At 40.5% G+C, this 17,007-nt stretch overlaps 1 protein-coding gene across 3 annotated transcripts in view; it reads left to right on the top strand.

Annotated features, from left to right (window-relative positions):
• SCAI (suppressor of cancer cell invasion) overlaps positions 1–17,007 on the top strand; it is a 194,716-nt gene that overhangs the window by 89,087 nt on the left and 88,622 nt on the right. For 2 of the 3 annotated variants that reach the window (XM_030919428.1, XM_030919427.1), the window contains one exon: positions 5,892–6,023. In XM_030919428.1, coding sequence (XP_030775288.1) covers positions 5,892–6,023 — 132 coding nt within the window. Of the gene's footprint in view, positions 1–4,528; positions 4,558–5,891; positions 6,024–17,007 lie in introns of those variants that run through there. The other variant, XM_030919429.1, reaches the window with a different exon arrangement.

Genomic DNA, 17,007 nt, shown 5'->3' with positions numbered 1-17,007 from the left:
ACATACCTGAGACTGGGAAGAAAAAGAGGTTTAATTGGACTTATAGATCCACATGGCTGGGGAGGCCTCAGAATCATGACCGGAGGCAAAAGGTACTTCTTACATGGCAGTGGCAAGAGAAAATGTGGAGGAAGCAAAAAAGAAACTCCTGAGAAAACCATCAGATCTCATGAGACTTACTCACTATCATGAGAATAACATGGGAAAGATGGCCTGATTCAGTTACCTCCCCTTGGGTCCCTCCCACAACACATGGGAATTCTAGGAGATACAATTCAAGTTGAGATTTGGGTGGACCAATCCATATCACTAGCATACTGAAAGATTTAAAAATATATATGATGATCTTTTTGGTTATGTATTCAGAATACCTGGCTGTTTGCAAGACAGTTGGAACTACTTTGAAGAAATATGCCACTCTGAAGATGTCTGCTGAGAATTATCTCAACAAACAATGCTGTTGCTAGGATTACATATTAATGCCATCTTTATGTTGCCATATATCTTTATCAGTTTTCTTTCACTATCTGCCATGGCTTTTTTTTTTCATACTAAGCCTTCTAAGCCTAGCATATTTTACACTTATACCTCATATTTACAGCACATCTCAATTCAGAGTAGCCATGTTTCAGGTGCTAAATAGTGACAAATGGCTAATGACTACACTTTTGGACATGTGTGTCTAGATGGTGAGATAGACTTTTCAGGAAACAAATCATTAGCATATTTGTTTAACTTTTTTGTGAAGTAACCGAAGAAGCCCCTACTGACTTGATCATAAGTAGGTGCCAGGGAGAGATTTAGATTTTCAAGGAAAGTTTTACTGAAAAGTCGTTTGAATGGTGTTTTCAACTATGAATAGAAATTTGGAGGTGAATAAAATAGGCCAGGGGAATAGCATGTAAATCATGATGCTGTATAAGAGTAGGATTTGTTCAGAGGCTTTCAAGTGTTTCATTGTTGTCAGAGAATAGGTATGTGTGTGCTAATGGAAGGTGAGACTGGAAAGATAGATTTTGAAGAATGTCCCAGATGCTAGTGATTTTTCACCAGTTCTTGTGTTATGAGTAATTTACCAGTAATGACAGTTAACCTCAGGATAGATTTTCTGAAGTGTAATTGATAGATCTAATAGAATGACCATTTAATGTCCCCTCATACATTCAGGGAAACTCACGAGTTTGAACTAATTTACACTGCCTCTAGCAACTGTGCTGGTTTCAGTGCATGTTCAACTGCTGTAGTTAGTATAGCTTTAATGTGCTTATTTTGCTGCATTAGGTTTATATTTTGTTACTGTATTTTACTGTTTGTATTTTGTTCACCAATTTATTATTGGTGGTTGAACATCTTTCTTATTAACACTGAAATTTTACTCCTGTCTAGTCCTTAGACCCCATTCAGGCCTTACCAGTTGTCTCAATAGAAGGATCCAGGGAGAATCAGACATTATACCTCAGTTTTCCCTTTTCTTTGAAGGAAAGGCCTTGACACTTTTGAAGATTACAGGTTGGTTATTCTGTAGAATGTCCCTCAACTTGGTTTTCTCTATTACCTCATGATTAGACTCAGGCTACAGATCTTTGACGGGAACAACACTTCTCATTGCATGGGACTTTGATTTGTCTGATTACTAATGATGTTCACTTTGATCATTTGATCAAGGCAGTGTCTGCCAGATTTTACTGCTGTGAAGTTACTTTTTCCCTTGGAAGTAATGTGTAGTTTATGGGGGAAGTATTCCGAAACTATCCCATTTACTACTACACTTTACATTTATTCACTCGTTTATTTATATCTATATTGATTCATGATTTCTTATTTTGTTCAATGGGTTTTTTTTTTTTTTTTTTTTTTTTTGAGATGGAGTCTCGCTCTGTCGCCCGGGCTGGAGTGCAGTGGCCGGATCTCAGCTCACTGCAAGCTCCGCCTCCCAGGTTTACGCCATTCTCTCGCCTCAGCCTCCCAAGTAGCTAGGACTACAGGCGCCCGCCATCTCGCCTGGCTAATTTTTTTGTATTTTTTTTAGTAGAGACGGGGTGTCACCGTGTTAGCCAGGATGGTCTCGATCTCCTGACCTCGTGATCCGCCCGTCTTGGCCTCCCAAAGTGCTGGGATTACAGGCTTGAGCCACCGCACCCGGCCTGTTCAATGGGTTTTAATCCATTGCTGTTATTATTGGTATTGATGCTGAAATTACCCCATTTGGCCAGTGGGATCTCCTTCAATCTTGATCCTATGTCTTTTTGACATGTCTTTGGCATTCCTTGAGCACTTTCTTGCTTACTGCCACAAGATATTCCAGATTCATCCTATACTTTTTCCACCCCTGTGCTGTAATTAGTGAATTACAATTCTCCAGAGATGTCTGGTTCCTTTTATTGGAGAATGGTATTAGAGATCAAGAGCTAGGTGCTAGAAACATTGATACCATTGGGGAGGGAAGATGGTCTCTGCTCCAAGGCCCTCTCAGTAGATAGAATTGCAGAGCTAGGGAGTATGCATCTGTGTGTGCTTATGTAGACACACACACCATGCATTTATGTCCATGTCTTCGGAAATCCATTAGTTCACTCATACTTACAGTTTATTGTTTTTGAAACGGAGTCACGCTCTGTCGCCCAGGCTGGAGTACAGTGGCATGAACTCAGCTCATCTCAACCTCCACCTCCTGGGTTCAGGTGATTCTCCTGCCTCAGCCGCCCAAGTAGCTGGGGACTACAGGCGCACCCCACCATGCTGATCTAATTTTTGTATTTTTTGGTGGAGATGGGTTTCACTGTGTTGCCCAGGCTGGTCTCAAACTCCTGACCTCAAATGATCCGCCCACCTTGGCCTTCCAGAGTGCTGAGATTACAGATGTGAGCCACCGCACCTGGCCCAGTTTCAATCCACAGAGTTCATTCTAACTTTTTCCATTTCCATATTTGCCATCTCCCTTCTCTGCCAAGTGAAAACTCTGGGTCCCATTGTCTTTAATAAATCTTTAAAAAAAAAAAAAAAGAATTTTTTTTTTTTTTTAAAGAGATGGGGCTCACTCTGTCACTCAGGCTGAACTGCAGTAGAGGAATCATAGCTCACTGCACCTTTGAACTCCTGGCCTCAGTCGATTCTCCTGCCTCAGCCTCGTGAGTAGCTGGGACTATAGGCACCTGCCACCACATCTGGCTGATTTTAAAAATTTTTGTAGAGACAGGATCTCACTATGTTGCCCAGGCAGATCTCAAACTCCTAGCCTCAAGTGATCCTCCTGCTTCTGCCTCCCAAAGTGCTAGGATTACAGGCATGAGCCACTGCACCTGGCCCTTAATAGATCTTATTGATCCATCCCTCTCTATATAGCAAATCTCCCGTTGCTGCTTTGAACCCTTCTACATGGAGGTGCTGTCACTGTGCTCAGGCTCCTACTTTCCCTGCCAGTCCTCTGCCCTCATGGGTGCCCTCCTCACCACCCTCGGCCTTCAACATCCTGTGTAAGCTGGCCCTGCCTGCGAATGGCCTCCTCACATAGTTTCTATTCTGACAGCCATGCAGGTACCCTGGGATGTGGATACCTATGTGGTGGATATAAGAGTGAATTTTTCAGGAAGGGAAGAGAACTCTGATTTCCTAAGTTTTACTCTAATGGTTCTAGCTGTGGGATTATTTTGACATTCTTTGAGTCCTTTCAATTTAGGTGTTATATTTTCTCTAATTCTGGGACTTTTTTTTTTTAATCACAAATATAATCACAAAAATTATATTTTTCCCAGTTCGATTTTTTTTGTTAAACATCTTCACTGTCCTGGTGACTTCTGGTTCTTATTTTCTTGATGCACACAATGTCCTCAGCCTTCTTTGGAAATTTAGTCATTATTTCTGCAAATATTTCTTTACTCTCATTTGTGTGTTTCTCTCCTCCTGTGTAAGCTGTTGTGTGGCAGTTGATTTCCCTCATTTCTCTCTTTGATCTCTTGCTTTTTCTTTTATGTATTTTATCTCTTTCTACTGTCTTTTGGCAGAGTACCCCAAATCTGATATTTTAGCTAATTAATTTGTTCAACTGTATCCTTTCTGTTCTTCAGTCGATCTATTAAATTTCATTATTTCACCAATTGTATCACATTATTTCAGTGACTATATTTTGTCTGCCTATTTTTATACCCTACACTAGGACCAAATTTTCCTGTGTTGTTCCAGGGATTTCTGTCTGTGTGTAAACACAAATCAGTTTTTTTGTTTGTTTGTTTTGTTTTGTTTTGTTTTGTTTTGAGACAGAGTCTCGCTCTGTCACCCAGGCTGGGGTGCAGTGGGGTGATCTCTGCTCACTGCAAACTCTGCCTCCTGAGTTCACGCCATCCTCCTGGCTCAGCCTCCCGAGTAGCTGGGACTACAGGCGCCCGCCACCACACCTGACTAATTTTTGTATTTTTAGTGGAGACGGGGTTTCACCATATAGCCAGGATGGTCTCGATCTCCTGACCTCGTGATCCGCCTGCCTTGACCTCCCAGAGTGCTGGGATTACAGGCATGAGCCACTGCGCCCGGCCACAGATCAGTTTTTAAAGTTTAGTTTAGGTTTGTATTGTACATACTGTCTGACAACTTACTGTTGTTTTTTCTTTTTACATGGCAGGTTTATGAAATTGATTACAAGTGGAGATAGTTTCAATTCAATATAGTTTTAATACACCTCTGTGTGTGTACGTGTGTGTGTGATTTTATATCCCTTTTATACTGAAGTGTGCTCATACCATTGCCTCACCTTCTTAAACACAGTTGTGAGTTAGTGATTGGGTAGAGTGCGGTGGTCAGTATTCCTAACCATTTTTGTCTTTGAGGCCTTTAGGTTGTTTTCAATTTTTAAATGTTATGATACTGAAACAAATACATGGATAAGGTGTTTTCCATTTGTGGGATCATTTTCTGGAAGGATTTATAGAATGGATCAAATGAACAAATAAATAAATAAATATTTTTAGATTGTTAACCATGTAGAGGAATGCCTAGAACATAACAGGCATTCAAATAATATTTATTAGATGAAAGGATATTATAACAATTGCTTTCTAATATGATTCCAATTTTCATCCATACCAGTGATAGGAGATGATCTATTTTCTTTCCTTTTTTTTTTTGTTTTTTTTTTGAGACGGCGTCTCACTGTGTCGCCCAGGCTGGAGTGCAATGGCACGTCTCGGCTCACTGCAGCCTCCACCTCCCGGGATCAAGCAATTCTGCTGCCTCAGCCTCCTGAGTAGCTGGGACTACAGGCGCCCGCCGCCACACCCGGCTAATTTTTGTATTTTTAGTAGAGACAGGCTTGCTCCATGTTGGCCAGGCTGGTCTCGAACTCCTGACCTCAGGTGATCTGCTCACCTCCTCCTCCCAAAGTTTGGGATTACAGGCATAAGCCACCACGCCCGACTGAGATGATCTGTTTTCTTTCTTTTTTTTTTTTTTGAGGCGGAGTGTCGCTCTGTCACCCGGACTGGAGTGCAGTGGCCGGATCTCAGCTCACTGCAAGCTCCGCCTCCTGGATTTACGCCATTCTTCTGCCTCAGCCTCCCAAGTAGCTGGGACTACAGGCGCCCGCCACCTCGCCCTGCCAGTTTTTGTATTTTTAGTAGAGACGGGGTTTCACCGTGTTAGCCAGGATGGTCTCGATCTCCTGACCTCGTGATCCGCCTGTCTCGGCCTCCCAAAGTGCTGGGATTACAGGCTTGAGCCACCGCGCCTGGCCGAACTGTTTTCTTACAGTATCTTACACTTAAATTATATTTTTATGATTTGATTGTAATCAGAAGAATTCTGTATCTGTCTTGGATAAAAAATACTATCAGATGATATAACTAAGGTTTTTTCTATTTTAATTTTACCTACTGGATGAATGAACATATGTTTTCTTACAGGACTGAATTTGCTCTTAAAGAAATCATGTCCTCTGGAGGTGCTGAAGATGATATCCCACAGGGAGAGAGGAAAACAGTTACAGATTTTTGTTATCTTCTGGACAAATCTAAGCAACTGTTCAATGGGTTAAGGTGAGTGGACTCTTGGTGCTTTGAACTTTTCTTTAGTTCTGCATTTTTTTTTTCTGGCTGATGTGTGGTAAGTTTCTGAAAATTATGGGTAGAATGTCATATACATTTCTATATTAGAGTAATCATGATTTTTTTCTTTGACATCATTTTTTAAATTCTTAGATTAAAAAAACAGTAGGAAAAGAGGATAACTTACACTGTTTTAGTCAAGTTATAAAGAGCTATTTTGTGAGATGGTTTTGTATGCATTAGTCACACCAGATCTGATTTTCATCTGGTTTTGCACATTAGGGTGTTGAGGTCTGAGGAGCCTAGAAATGCATATGCAATTGAATGTGGAGCCTCCTATTGCATTTTTGTAATTTGTTTACTTGCTTGTTTCTTTTATTCTTTCTTTCTGTGCTTTCTGGGATGAAATGTCTGTGCCTAAAGTAATGATGGTTACCTTTGTCTACCAGATCGGGGTGGTGATGGTGGGGGGTTGGTAGAAAAAGTAATGATGGGGTGTTATAAACCATGCTATTTATGATTTAACCTATATTTCAGTTCTTGAGAGTTTTAGGATATTCAGACCTAAAGCTTCATTAGCTTAGTACCAGTTAGAAGAAAATTCATACAATAGGTAAAATTCTAGGGATAAACAGGTTTTGTAAAGATACCAAGTTATTTTAATTTATGGTTTATGGATAATAATGCAATCTTTTAATCTTACATTTTATAATTGTATTATGTATCACCAGGTTTGGACATATACTGGCAGGGTTTATTTTTAAACCAGATAATTTATCTTTTTTAAAAAAATGTGAATTTTTCAAATACCCTTCTGTCTAAAGCTGCCCTTTAAATCATTCTCTTTTTCCTATATTCATTTGATTTGCTTCTTGACAGTTACCACTCTTAAAATTATTTACTTGCTTATTATGTCTCTCCTGCATTAAAATGAAATGTCCCTAAGAGCAGGCCCCTGTTTGTTACTATTTCGCTAGTTTTTAAGCCCATGTCTTGCACATTGTAAATGCTTTGTGAATATTCGTTAAATGGAGGATTCTGAAGACAATATTCTTTTTTTTTTTTTCCAAAGACAATATTAACTCCTGCACTCTGCTGCTTCCTATTTTGTGCTGCAGAGGAGATGTTTGAGATCACGTTTTTCTTTGGCTTTATAAATTAATTTGTGTCTTTTTAAAGAATATTTTCTTTCACTATTTTAATTCAGAAGTTTTCCTTGGTATGCCTGGGGTTTAAATCTTTTGTTTTCCTGTAATACATTGTTTTAAACCTCTTCAATTTCCTTACTTAGACTTTTTTTTTCTTTGCCTTCTAGGTATATTTTTTTTCTTCAACATTATTTGTCACCCAGTATATACCACATACTGTATTGGGTACAAAAATTCAGAGATAAAGCTAATAGTCCCTGCCCTCAATTACTCTGTGACGCAATTATAAAAAAACAAAACCCACGGCAAACGTCTGCTCACAGCTAGCCTCAGCTTTTGCACATCTAGTGAGCCTGTTTCCCACATATCTGTGTGCCTGTTGAAATTAAGTAAGTAAAAAGTTAAAAGAGGCCAGGCGCGGCGGCTCATGCCCATAATCCCAGCACTTAGGGAGGCTGAGGTGGGAGGATCACTTGAGCCCAGGAGTTTGAGATCAGCCTGGGCAACATGGTGAAACCTCATCTCTACAAAAACATGAAAAAATTAGCTGGATGTGGTGGCGAGTGCCTAAAGTCACAGCTGCTCAGGAGTCTGAGGCGAGAGGATTGCTCGAGCGCAGGAGATGGAGGCTTCAGTGAGCTGCTACCACACCGCTGCACTCCAGCCTGGGTGACAGCAAGACCTTTAACCAAAAAATAAAAATAAAATCTTAAAGGGATTGTAGATTTAAAGGTAGGAAGACATTTAAAAGCTTGCATTTAAATCCCTTGGGTAACTTCTGGCACATGGGCTCTCAAACTTAAAACACTGACATAGTTATAATAGCTCAGACTCCTTTTTTTGAGACAGTTTTATGGAGCTGTATTGACACACAATAAAATTTGCCCATTCAGTGTTTATAGTTGAAAAGTTTGGTATGTTTGCAGAGTTTTGCAGCTATTACAATTTAATTTTAGATCATTTTAATCACCCCCAAAAGAAATCCGGTTCCTATTAGCAGTGATTCTGCATTCTTCCAGACCCTAACCCCTGAAAATCACTAATCTACTTTTTGTCTCTATGGATTTACCTATTTTTGATATTGTATATATTAAATAATTGGGATCATACAATATGTGGTCTTCTATCATGCACTTCTTTCGTTAACATAATGTTTTTGAGGTTCATCTGTGTTGTAGCACATATCACTACTTTTATTACTGATTAATATTCCATTGTAAGGATTTATCACAATTTGTCCAGTCATCAGTTGGTGACATTTGAGTTTTTTGGCTATCAAGAATAATAGTCCTGTGAACATTTGTATACAAGTTTTTATGTGAGCATAGGTTTTCTTTTTTTTTTTGAGACGGCGTGTTGCTCTTGTCATCCAGGCTGGAGTGCAATGACACGATTTCGACTCACTGCAACCTCCGCCTCCTGGGTTCAAGCGGTTCTCCTGCCTCTGCGTCCCGAGTAGCTGAAATTACAGGTGTCTGCCATGCCCAACTAATTTTTGTATTTTTGGTATAGACAGATTGGCCAGGCTGGTCTCAAACTCCTGACTTCGGGTGATCCACCTGTCCCGGCCTCCCAAAGTGCTGCGATTACAATTCTCTTGGCCATATACCAAGGGGTAGAATTCCTGGGTCTTATGGTAATTCTGTGTTTAACTTTTTGAGGACCTACCAAACTGTTTTCCAAAGTGGCCTCATCACAAGTAATGTATTCCAGTTTCTCCTCCTTCTCACCCACACTTACTATTTTCTATCTTTTTGATTATAGACGTCCTAGTGGATGTAAATGGTATCTCTTGGTGGTTTTGATTTGAATTTCCCTAATGTTGGGCATCTTTTTATGCACTTGTTAGCTATTTCTGTTTTTTCTTTGGGAAAACATCTGTTCTAATTCTTTGACCAGTTAAAAATTGGATTGTTTTTAAAACTATTAATTTATAATTGTTTATATATTCTGGATACAAGTCCCTTGTAAGATGTGTGATTTGCAAATATATATTCTCTTACTCTGTGGAATGTCTTTTACTTTCTTTTCTTTTTTTTTTTTTTGAGACGAAGTCTCACTCTTGTCTCCCAGGCTGGAGTGTGATGGTGTGATTTCGCTCACTGCAACCTCCGCTTCCCGGGTTCAAGCGATTCTCCTGTCTTGGCACCCACGGCCCCCACTCCCCAAGTAGCTGGGATAACAGGCGCGTGACAGCACGTCCAGCTAATTTTTGTACTTTTAGTAGAGACAGGGTTTCACCATGTTGGCCAGGCTGGTCTAGAACTCCTGACCTCAGGTGATCCACCCGCGTCAACCTCCCAAAGTGCTGGGATTACAGCCATGAGCCACTGTGCCCGGCATGTCTTTTACTTTCTTAATGATATCCTTTGAAGCACAAATGTTTTTAATTTTAATAAAGTTAAACTTGTCATTCTTTTCTTTCATTCCTTGTACTTTTGGTGTTCTGTCTAAGAAATCATTGCCTAACCTGAAAACTTATCCTGTGTTTTCTTCTAAGAGTTTTGTAGCTTTAGCTCTTACATTTAGGTCTGTGATCCATTTTGAGTTCTTTTTATTTTAATTAATTTTTTTGAGATGAAGCCTTGCTCTGTCGCCCAGGCTGGAGTGCAGTGGCATGATCTCGGCTCCCTGCAGCCTCTGCCTCCCGAGTTCAAGCAATTCTCCTGCCTCAGCCTCCCTAGTAGTTGGGATTACAGGTGCGTACCACCATACTGTATTATTTTTAGTAGAAATGGGATTTCATCATGTTGGCCAGGCTGGTCTTGAACTCCTAACCTCAAGTGATCTGCCTGCCTCGGCCTCCCAAAGTTCTGGGATTACAGGCATGAGCCACCATGCCCAGCCCATTTTGAGTTAATTTTTGTGTATGGAATGGGATGTTAGTTTTATGTTATTTTTTTAATCAGAAAAACTTTTCCAATTGTTTTGATTATTGCATATTTTTCATTTTTTCTTTTTAAACATTGATACATAATTTTACATATGTATGGGGCACATGAGATATTTTGATACATACATACCATTGTAATGATCACATTATGGATTTGGGATATCCATCACTTCAAACATTCATCATTTCTTTGTGTTGGGAACATTTCAAATCTACTCTTTGAGCTGTTTTGAAATATAAATCTTATATCCCAGGTATGGAATAGTATCTTTCTAAGGTGCTGTTTTAAAATTTGACAATACTAATAATGATAAATTTTGGTCTGTCACCTGGAGGAGTGGATAAGCAAATATACCAGGGATATATTTTCAGTGTTTTATTGAATGATCCTCTTCAATTTAAATAAGCTATAATTGGCCGGGCGCGGTGGCTCACGCCTGTAATCCCAGCACTTTGGGAGGCTGAGGTGGGCAGATCGCCTGAGGTCAGGAGTTCGAGACCAGCCTGGCCAACATGGTGAAACCCCATCTCTACTAAAAATACAAAAATTAGCCAGGCATGGTGGCACACGCCCGTAATCTCAGCTACTCGGGAGGCTATGACAGGAAAATCTCTTGAAGCCGGGAGGCAGAGGTTGCAGTGAGCCAAGATCATGCCACTGCACTCTACCCTGGGTGACAGAGCAAGACTCTATCTCTAAATAAATAAAGAAATAAATAAGCAAGCCAGCCAGCCAGCCATAATTATTTATTCAAAATAGTTCTGTGGTGAGTAAAGTATATATCTTCTGAATACTTTTGGATTTTTGTTTGAGAGAGATGTGGTTGTCCGGTATAGCAGCCGTATTGTTTTCTTTTTTTGTTTATATAAATGAAAGTATCTCTGGAAGCAGTGGATGATACCTATAATACCAGCACTTTGGGAGGCCAAGGCAGGAGGATCACTTGAAGCCAAGAGCTCCAGACCCGTCTGGCGACATAGGAAGACTTTGTCTACCAAAAATTTAAAAATTAGCTAGGTGTGGTGGTGTGCGCCTTTAGTCCCAGCAACTTGGAGGCTAAGGTGGGAGGATCACTTGAGCCCAGAGGTTTGCAGCTGCAGTGAGCTATGTTATGCCACTGTACTCCAGCCTGGGCAATGCAGTGAGACCCTGTCCCTTTTATAAAAAGAAAAGAGAAAAAAAAAGTGTTCTTTGTTCAATATTAGACCTTGATTAGAAAGGGCTCTCTTTACCGGTTTGGAGGCCTTCCTTAAAGTTCCCTGTGGTGGTGGGTTGGAGGTGTGTGTTGGCATTCTTGTCTACACTACTCTCCCTGTTTCCTGGCTAAAGAAGATCTTTGATTTATGTCAATCAAAAACCTCTTTTCTTTCGAGTGTTGATGTTGCTTTATGAGCATTTCTTTAGAAAGAGACAAGATGGCCGGCTGCGGTGGCTCAAGCCTGTAATCCCAGCACTTTGGGAGGCCGAGACGGCGGATCACGAGGTCAGGAGGTTGAGACCATCTGGCTAACACGGTGAAACCCCGTCTCTACTAAAAAATACAAAAAACTAGCCGGGCGAGGTGGCGGGCGCCTGTAGTCCCAGCTACTCGGGAGGCTGAGGCAGGAGAATGGCGTGAACCCGGGAGTTGGAGCTTGCAGTGAGCTGAGAGATCCGGCCACTGCACTCCAGCCTGGGTGATAGAGTGAGACTCCGTCTCAAAAAAAAAAAAAAAAGACAAGATTTATTTTGGAATAATTATGAGGTTTTTTTGGTTGCTATACCCCTGTGCCCACCCCCACCCCCTTATTTAAATTGGTCTGAGTAGGTCCATGGTCCTTATAGAAAAAAGAAATGTTTTGGTAGTGGTCTGGACCAGCATTGGAGTTTGGGGAAATGGAATGAAGTGGGATCCAGCTGGAATAGTGTCAGTTTTTAATATTAAGCCCTTTCCCTCTAGCAGTCTTTTCACTGTTAGTGCTTGTCTTTTTTTTTTTCTTCTCGTTTTCCACATGTTCTGACATGCTTTTCTTTTTGCTTTCTTTCTTCAATTCACGAATTGTGTATTAAACTTATTACTGAAGTATAATTGACTTGCAGGAAAGTGCACATGCTGTAAGTGTATTTTTAAGAAACTGAACACATCCATGTGACTTGTGTTCAGATGAAGAAGTAGAACGCACAGCACCTCAGAAACCTCCCCTGTTGTGTTCCCTGTTACTTGGACTTTTTAACTCTTTATGAGCCGAGTGAAAAAGGGCATTTCAGTGCATGAAAGGTTTCAGATTTTTGTATAATGTCTCATTTGGGATATAATAAATTCTCTTTTTACTCTTGGACGTCTGTCTTTCCACGTTATATTAAGCTGTTCATCTAAGTTGTCAGAGCCTTTCATTTTCCCAGCTGTGAATATCTTAATGGAGTGTTTTTCTCGACTGAAAATACCTTCTTATAATATGTACATAATAGTTTATCTCTTCTTTCCACTCACTGTGTAAGAAAACGTATCCCAAAAAAATAAGATTTGGATGAAGTGAATGATGTTTCGCATATAATGGCTCTTGCATGTAGTCACAATAGTAATGAAGTGAGAATAATGTTAGAAAAAGCTTTGAATGCTGTCAGAAAATGATCAAAAGCCCAAGTGCTTGCAGGGTTCTGGTTGCCATGGTGACTAAGACTGTCAAAGCAGAATGGAATACTTAGTGGGATTATATAAGGCAGCATCTCGAGACATGTATTTGAGAAACACAGCTGTGTCTATCAGTGATATCCCTAACTTGCAGTGTTTTGCAAAAGCAGAGGCCTCCAAGTCGCTAATTATTTGACTCCAGAGGAGCAAATACACAAAGCCAAAGAAGCCTTGGAGGCCACTGATAGAATATATAATGCTATTATTACAGTACATATAATAGTATATATAGTGTATGTGTGTATATATATATTTTTAATTGGGAGGTGCCCCCAAAGTGAAGTGTAATAGTCTTAAATGAAAATAATTACAGAATTTATTTTTATTAAATATGCTCCCAGCCAGGCGCGGTGGCTCACGCCTGTAATCCCAGCACTCTGGGAGGCCAAGGCAGGTGGATCACATGAGGTCAGGAGTTTGAGACCAGCCTGACCAACATGGAGAAACCCTGTCTCTGCTAAAAATACAAAATTAGCTGGGCATGGTGGCGCATGCCTGTAATCCCAGCTACTTGGGAGGCTGAGGAAGGGGAATCGCTTGAACCCAGGAGGCGGATATTGTGGTGAGACGAGATTGTGCCATTGCCTCCAGCCTGGGCAACAAGAACGAAACTCCATCTCCAAAAATAAAATAAAATAAAATAAAAATCAATAAATATACTCCCAGTATTCAACTTAAGAAAGTAAGTTTCTATAATGCTTCCTTTAGAAGCCTGTTTTTAGGATTCCCTTTTTCCTAAAGAGGAGAGGACAACTGAGAAATTAACAGTTTGTTCCACTGACCCTCCCCTGCCCTTTTCTTCTTCTCTTTTCTTCTTTCCTCCCTCTTCTCCTTCTTCTTCAGAAAATTAACATTCTCTTAGAGGCTAGTTCTGCAAATTGGTAATGGCAAGGTTATTGTTATTGAAATAAATAACCATGTTATTTTAAAGAGTATACCCTAAACTGTCTGAACAAGCCTGTGATATAGGCTGTCATTTTATATGGCTTACCACCAAAAGAATTGGACTTGCCTTTGAGGTAGACTGCCACCAGAGTTCAGCAGCTGTCTTGATTGCATGCTCTGGAAAATCATTGATTGACTAGGCTGGGCATGGTGGCTCTTGCCTGTAATCCCAGCACTTTGGGAGGCTGAGGTGGGTCGATCACTTGAGGTCAGGAGTTCGAGACCAGCCTGACCAAAGTGGTGAACCCCCATCTCTACTAAAAATACAAAATTAGCTGGGCGTAGTGGCACACACCTGTAATCCCAGCTACTTGGGAGACTGAGGCAGGAGAAATCGCTTGAACCCAGGCAGCGGAAGTTGCAGTGAGCCAAGATTGCGCCATTGCATTCTAGCCTGGGCAACGAGAGTGAAACTCCATCTCGAAAAAAAAAACATCATTGACTAATAGAAATTTAAGATAAGCCACAAATGTTATTTTAAATTTTCTAGCCACATTAAAAACTAAAAAGAAACAAGTGAAATTAATTTTAATGATATTTGATCCAATAAATCAAAAATGTTCTACTTCATCATAAATCGATAGAGAAAAATTAGTGATGAGATATTTTGTATTGTTTTTTATACTAAGTCTTTGAAACTCGGTGAGTATTTTATACTTACATACATTTCAGGTAAGATGAACTACATTCAAGTGCTTAGTAGCCATGTGTGGCTGTTTGCTCAGGCAAAATTCCTCCCAGTTTTAGTTTCTGTTCTCCTAATGACCCACTATGCTTTCTGGTGAATCCATGTTGGCTATTTTGGGATTGTCTTCTTCACTGGTCCATGAGATGTTCCCAGTTTTGCTTCCTGTGTCTCCTCCAGCATAGATGTTAATAGCATGCAGGTCTTTTGGCTGTTGGTAATTTGTCTCCAACCACCCATATTTTGGGATTTGATGGTTACCATATTACGTTATTAGTTTGCTATGGCTGCCATAATAAGGTGCCATAGACTGAGTAGCTTAATCAACAGAAATGCATTTTCTCACAGTTCTGGAGGCCGGAAGTCCAAGATCAAGATGTCAGCAGGTTCAGTTTCTTTTGAGCCCTGTCTCCTTGGATTGCAGATGGATGCCTCCTTCCTGTGCCCTCACATGGTCATCTTTGCATGCATTTGTGCCCTGGCGCCTCTCTGTATGTCCTAATGTCTTCTTCTAAGGGCACAACTCATATTGTATTAAAACCTTTCCTAAAGGCTTCTTTTTAATTACCTCTTTAAAGGCCCTATCTCCAGATGCAGTGAAATTCTGAGATACTGGGAGTTAGAGCTTCAACATACGAATTTTGGGGATAACAATTCGGCCCATAAACCATGGTTTTATTGAAATGTTATCGGTGGGTTTTGCTTTATTATCTGTTTGTTCTGCCTGTGTTGGGAAGGTATCTGAATAGATTCAATACTGTGCTGTCACCATTTCCCCAGAATCTAGAAAATTGACTATTTAAATGCTATACTAAAATAATAAACAATAAAATTGATTAGTATATTCTATTATAATATAGTATATTCTATTGAAGTCAGTATAACGTGGTTTTATATGTTAGCTCCCTCTAAGATCTTGTCAGGTCTGACTAGAAACATAGAGCATCTTCCCCTTTAAAGCTGCTGGTAGAAGCTGGATTGGGAATTGGTTAGGGGAGAGGTAGTGGTAGTTAGTTCGTTTTTGTTTTTGTTTTAAATTTCAGTAGGTTTTTGGGAAACAGGTGTGTTTGGTTCCATGAATAAATTCTTTAGTGGTGATTTCTGAGATTTTGGTGCACTTATTACCCAGGCAGTATACACTGTACCCAGTGTGTAGTCTTTTATCCCTCACGCCCCTCCTACCTTTTCCTGAGAGTCCCTGAAGTCCGTGTGTCATTCTTTTGTCTTTGTATCCTCATAGCTTTGCTTCCACCTATGACAGAGAACATAGGATGTTTGGTTTTCCATTCGTGAGTTACTTAACTTAGAATAATGGTCTTCAGGCCGGGCGCGGTGGCTCAAGCCTGTAATCCCAGCACTTTGGGAGGCCGAGACGGGCGGATCACGAGGTCAGGAGATCGAGACCATCCTGGCTAACACGGTGAAACCCCGTCTCTACTAAAAAATACCAAAAACTAGCCGGGTGAGGTGGCGGGCGCCTGTAGTCCCAGCTACTCGGGAGGCTGAGGCAGGAGAATGGCGTGAACCCGGGAGGTGGAGCCTGTAGTGAGCTGAGATCCGGCCACTGCACTCCAGCCTGGGTGACAGAGCAAGACTCCGTCTCAAAAAAAAAAAAGAATAATGGTCTTCAATTCCATCCAGGTTGCTGCAAATGTCATTATTTCATTCCTTTTATGGCCTATTATATATATATATATATTATACTACCATATATATATGTCACAATTTATTTATCTACTTGTTGATTGATGGGCACTTGGGCTGGTTCCATACTTTTGCAATTGCAAATTGTGCTGTTATAACCACGTGTGTGCAAGTATCTGTTTTGTGTAATGACTTCTTTTCCTCTGGGTAGATACCCAGTAGTGGGATTGCTGGATCAAATGGTAGTTTTACTTTTAGTCATTGAAGGAATCTCCACGCTGTTTTCCATAGTGGTTGTACTAGTTTACATTCCCACCAGCAGTGTGAAAGTGTTCCCTTTTAGCCATATCCAATAGTGGTTAGTTTTTAAGCTTCTTCAGGAGAAGTATAGAGAGAAAATTAAAAAGATATGTTAAGAACCCCAAAGAATTCATTAAATCCTCAAAACAATGTAATTAGTGTCTATTATCTTGGTTCTACAGAAGAGAAAAACAAAGCTTTGCCAGATAAAGTCATAGCCTATGTTAATGTGATAGATTATAATTAGAGAAGTGCTACTTACGAGAAGTTTTTCCTCAATTTAGGAGTAAGGATTCCAAACACAGACGAATGTTTGACTCTAAGAATAGAGGCAGGCTAGGCACAGCAACTCATGCCTGTAGTTCCAGCACTTTGGGAGGCCAAGGCCAGAGGATTGCCTGAGCTCAGGAGTTTAACACCAGCCTAGGCAACAAAGTGAGACCCCGTCTACACAATGAAAAATATAGCTGGGTGTGCATGCCTGTAGTCCAGCTGCTCAAGAGGTTGAGGCGAGAGGATTGCTTGAAGCCAGGAGTGCAAGACCAGCCTGAGCAACACAGTGAGACCTCATCTCTATAGAAATTTTTAAAAATTAGCTGGCCAGGTGCGGTGGCTCATGCTTATAATCCCAGCACTTCGGGAGGCTGAGGTAGGCAGATCACTTGAGTCCAGGAGTTTGAGATCATCC

Source organism: Rhinopithecus roxellana, chromosome 16 (assembly GCF_007565055.1).
Source record: "Rhinopithecus roxellana isolate Shanxi Qingling chromosome 16, ASM756505v1, whole genome shotgun sequence".
Lineage (NCBI taxonomy): Eukaryota > Metazoa > Chordata > Mammalia > Primates > Cercopithecidae > Rhinopithecus > Rhinopithecus roxellana.
This window is presented reverse-complemented; position numbering and strand designations above follow the sequence as displayed.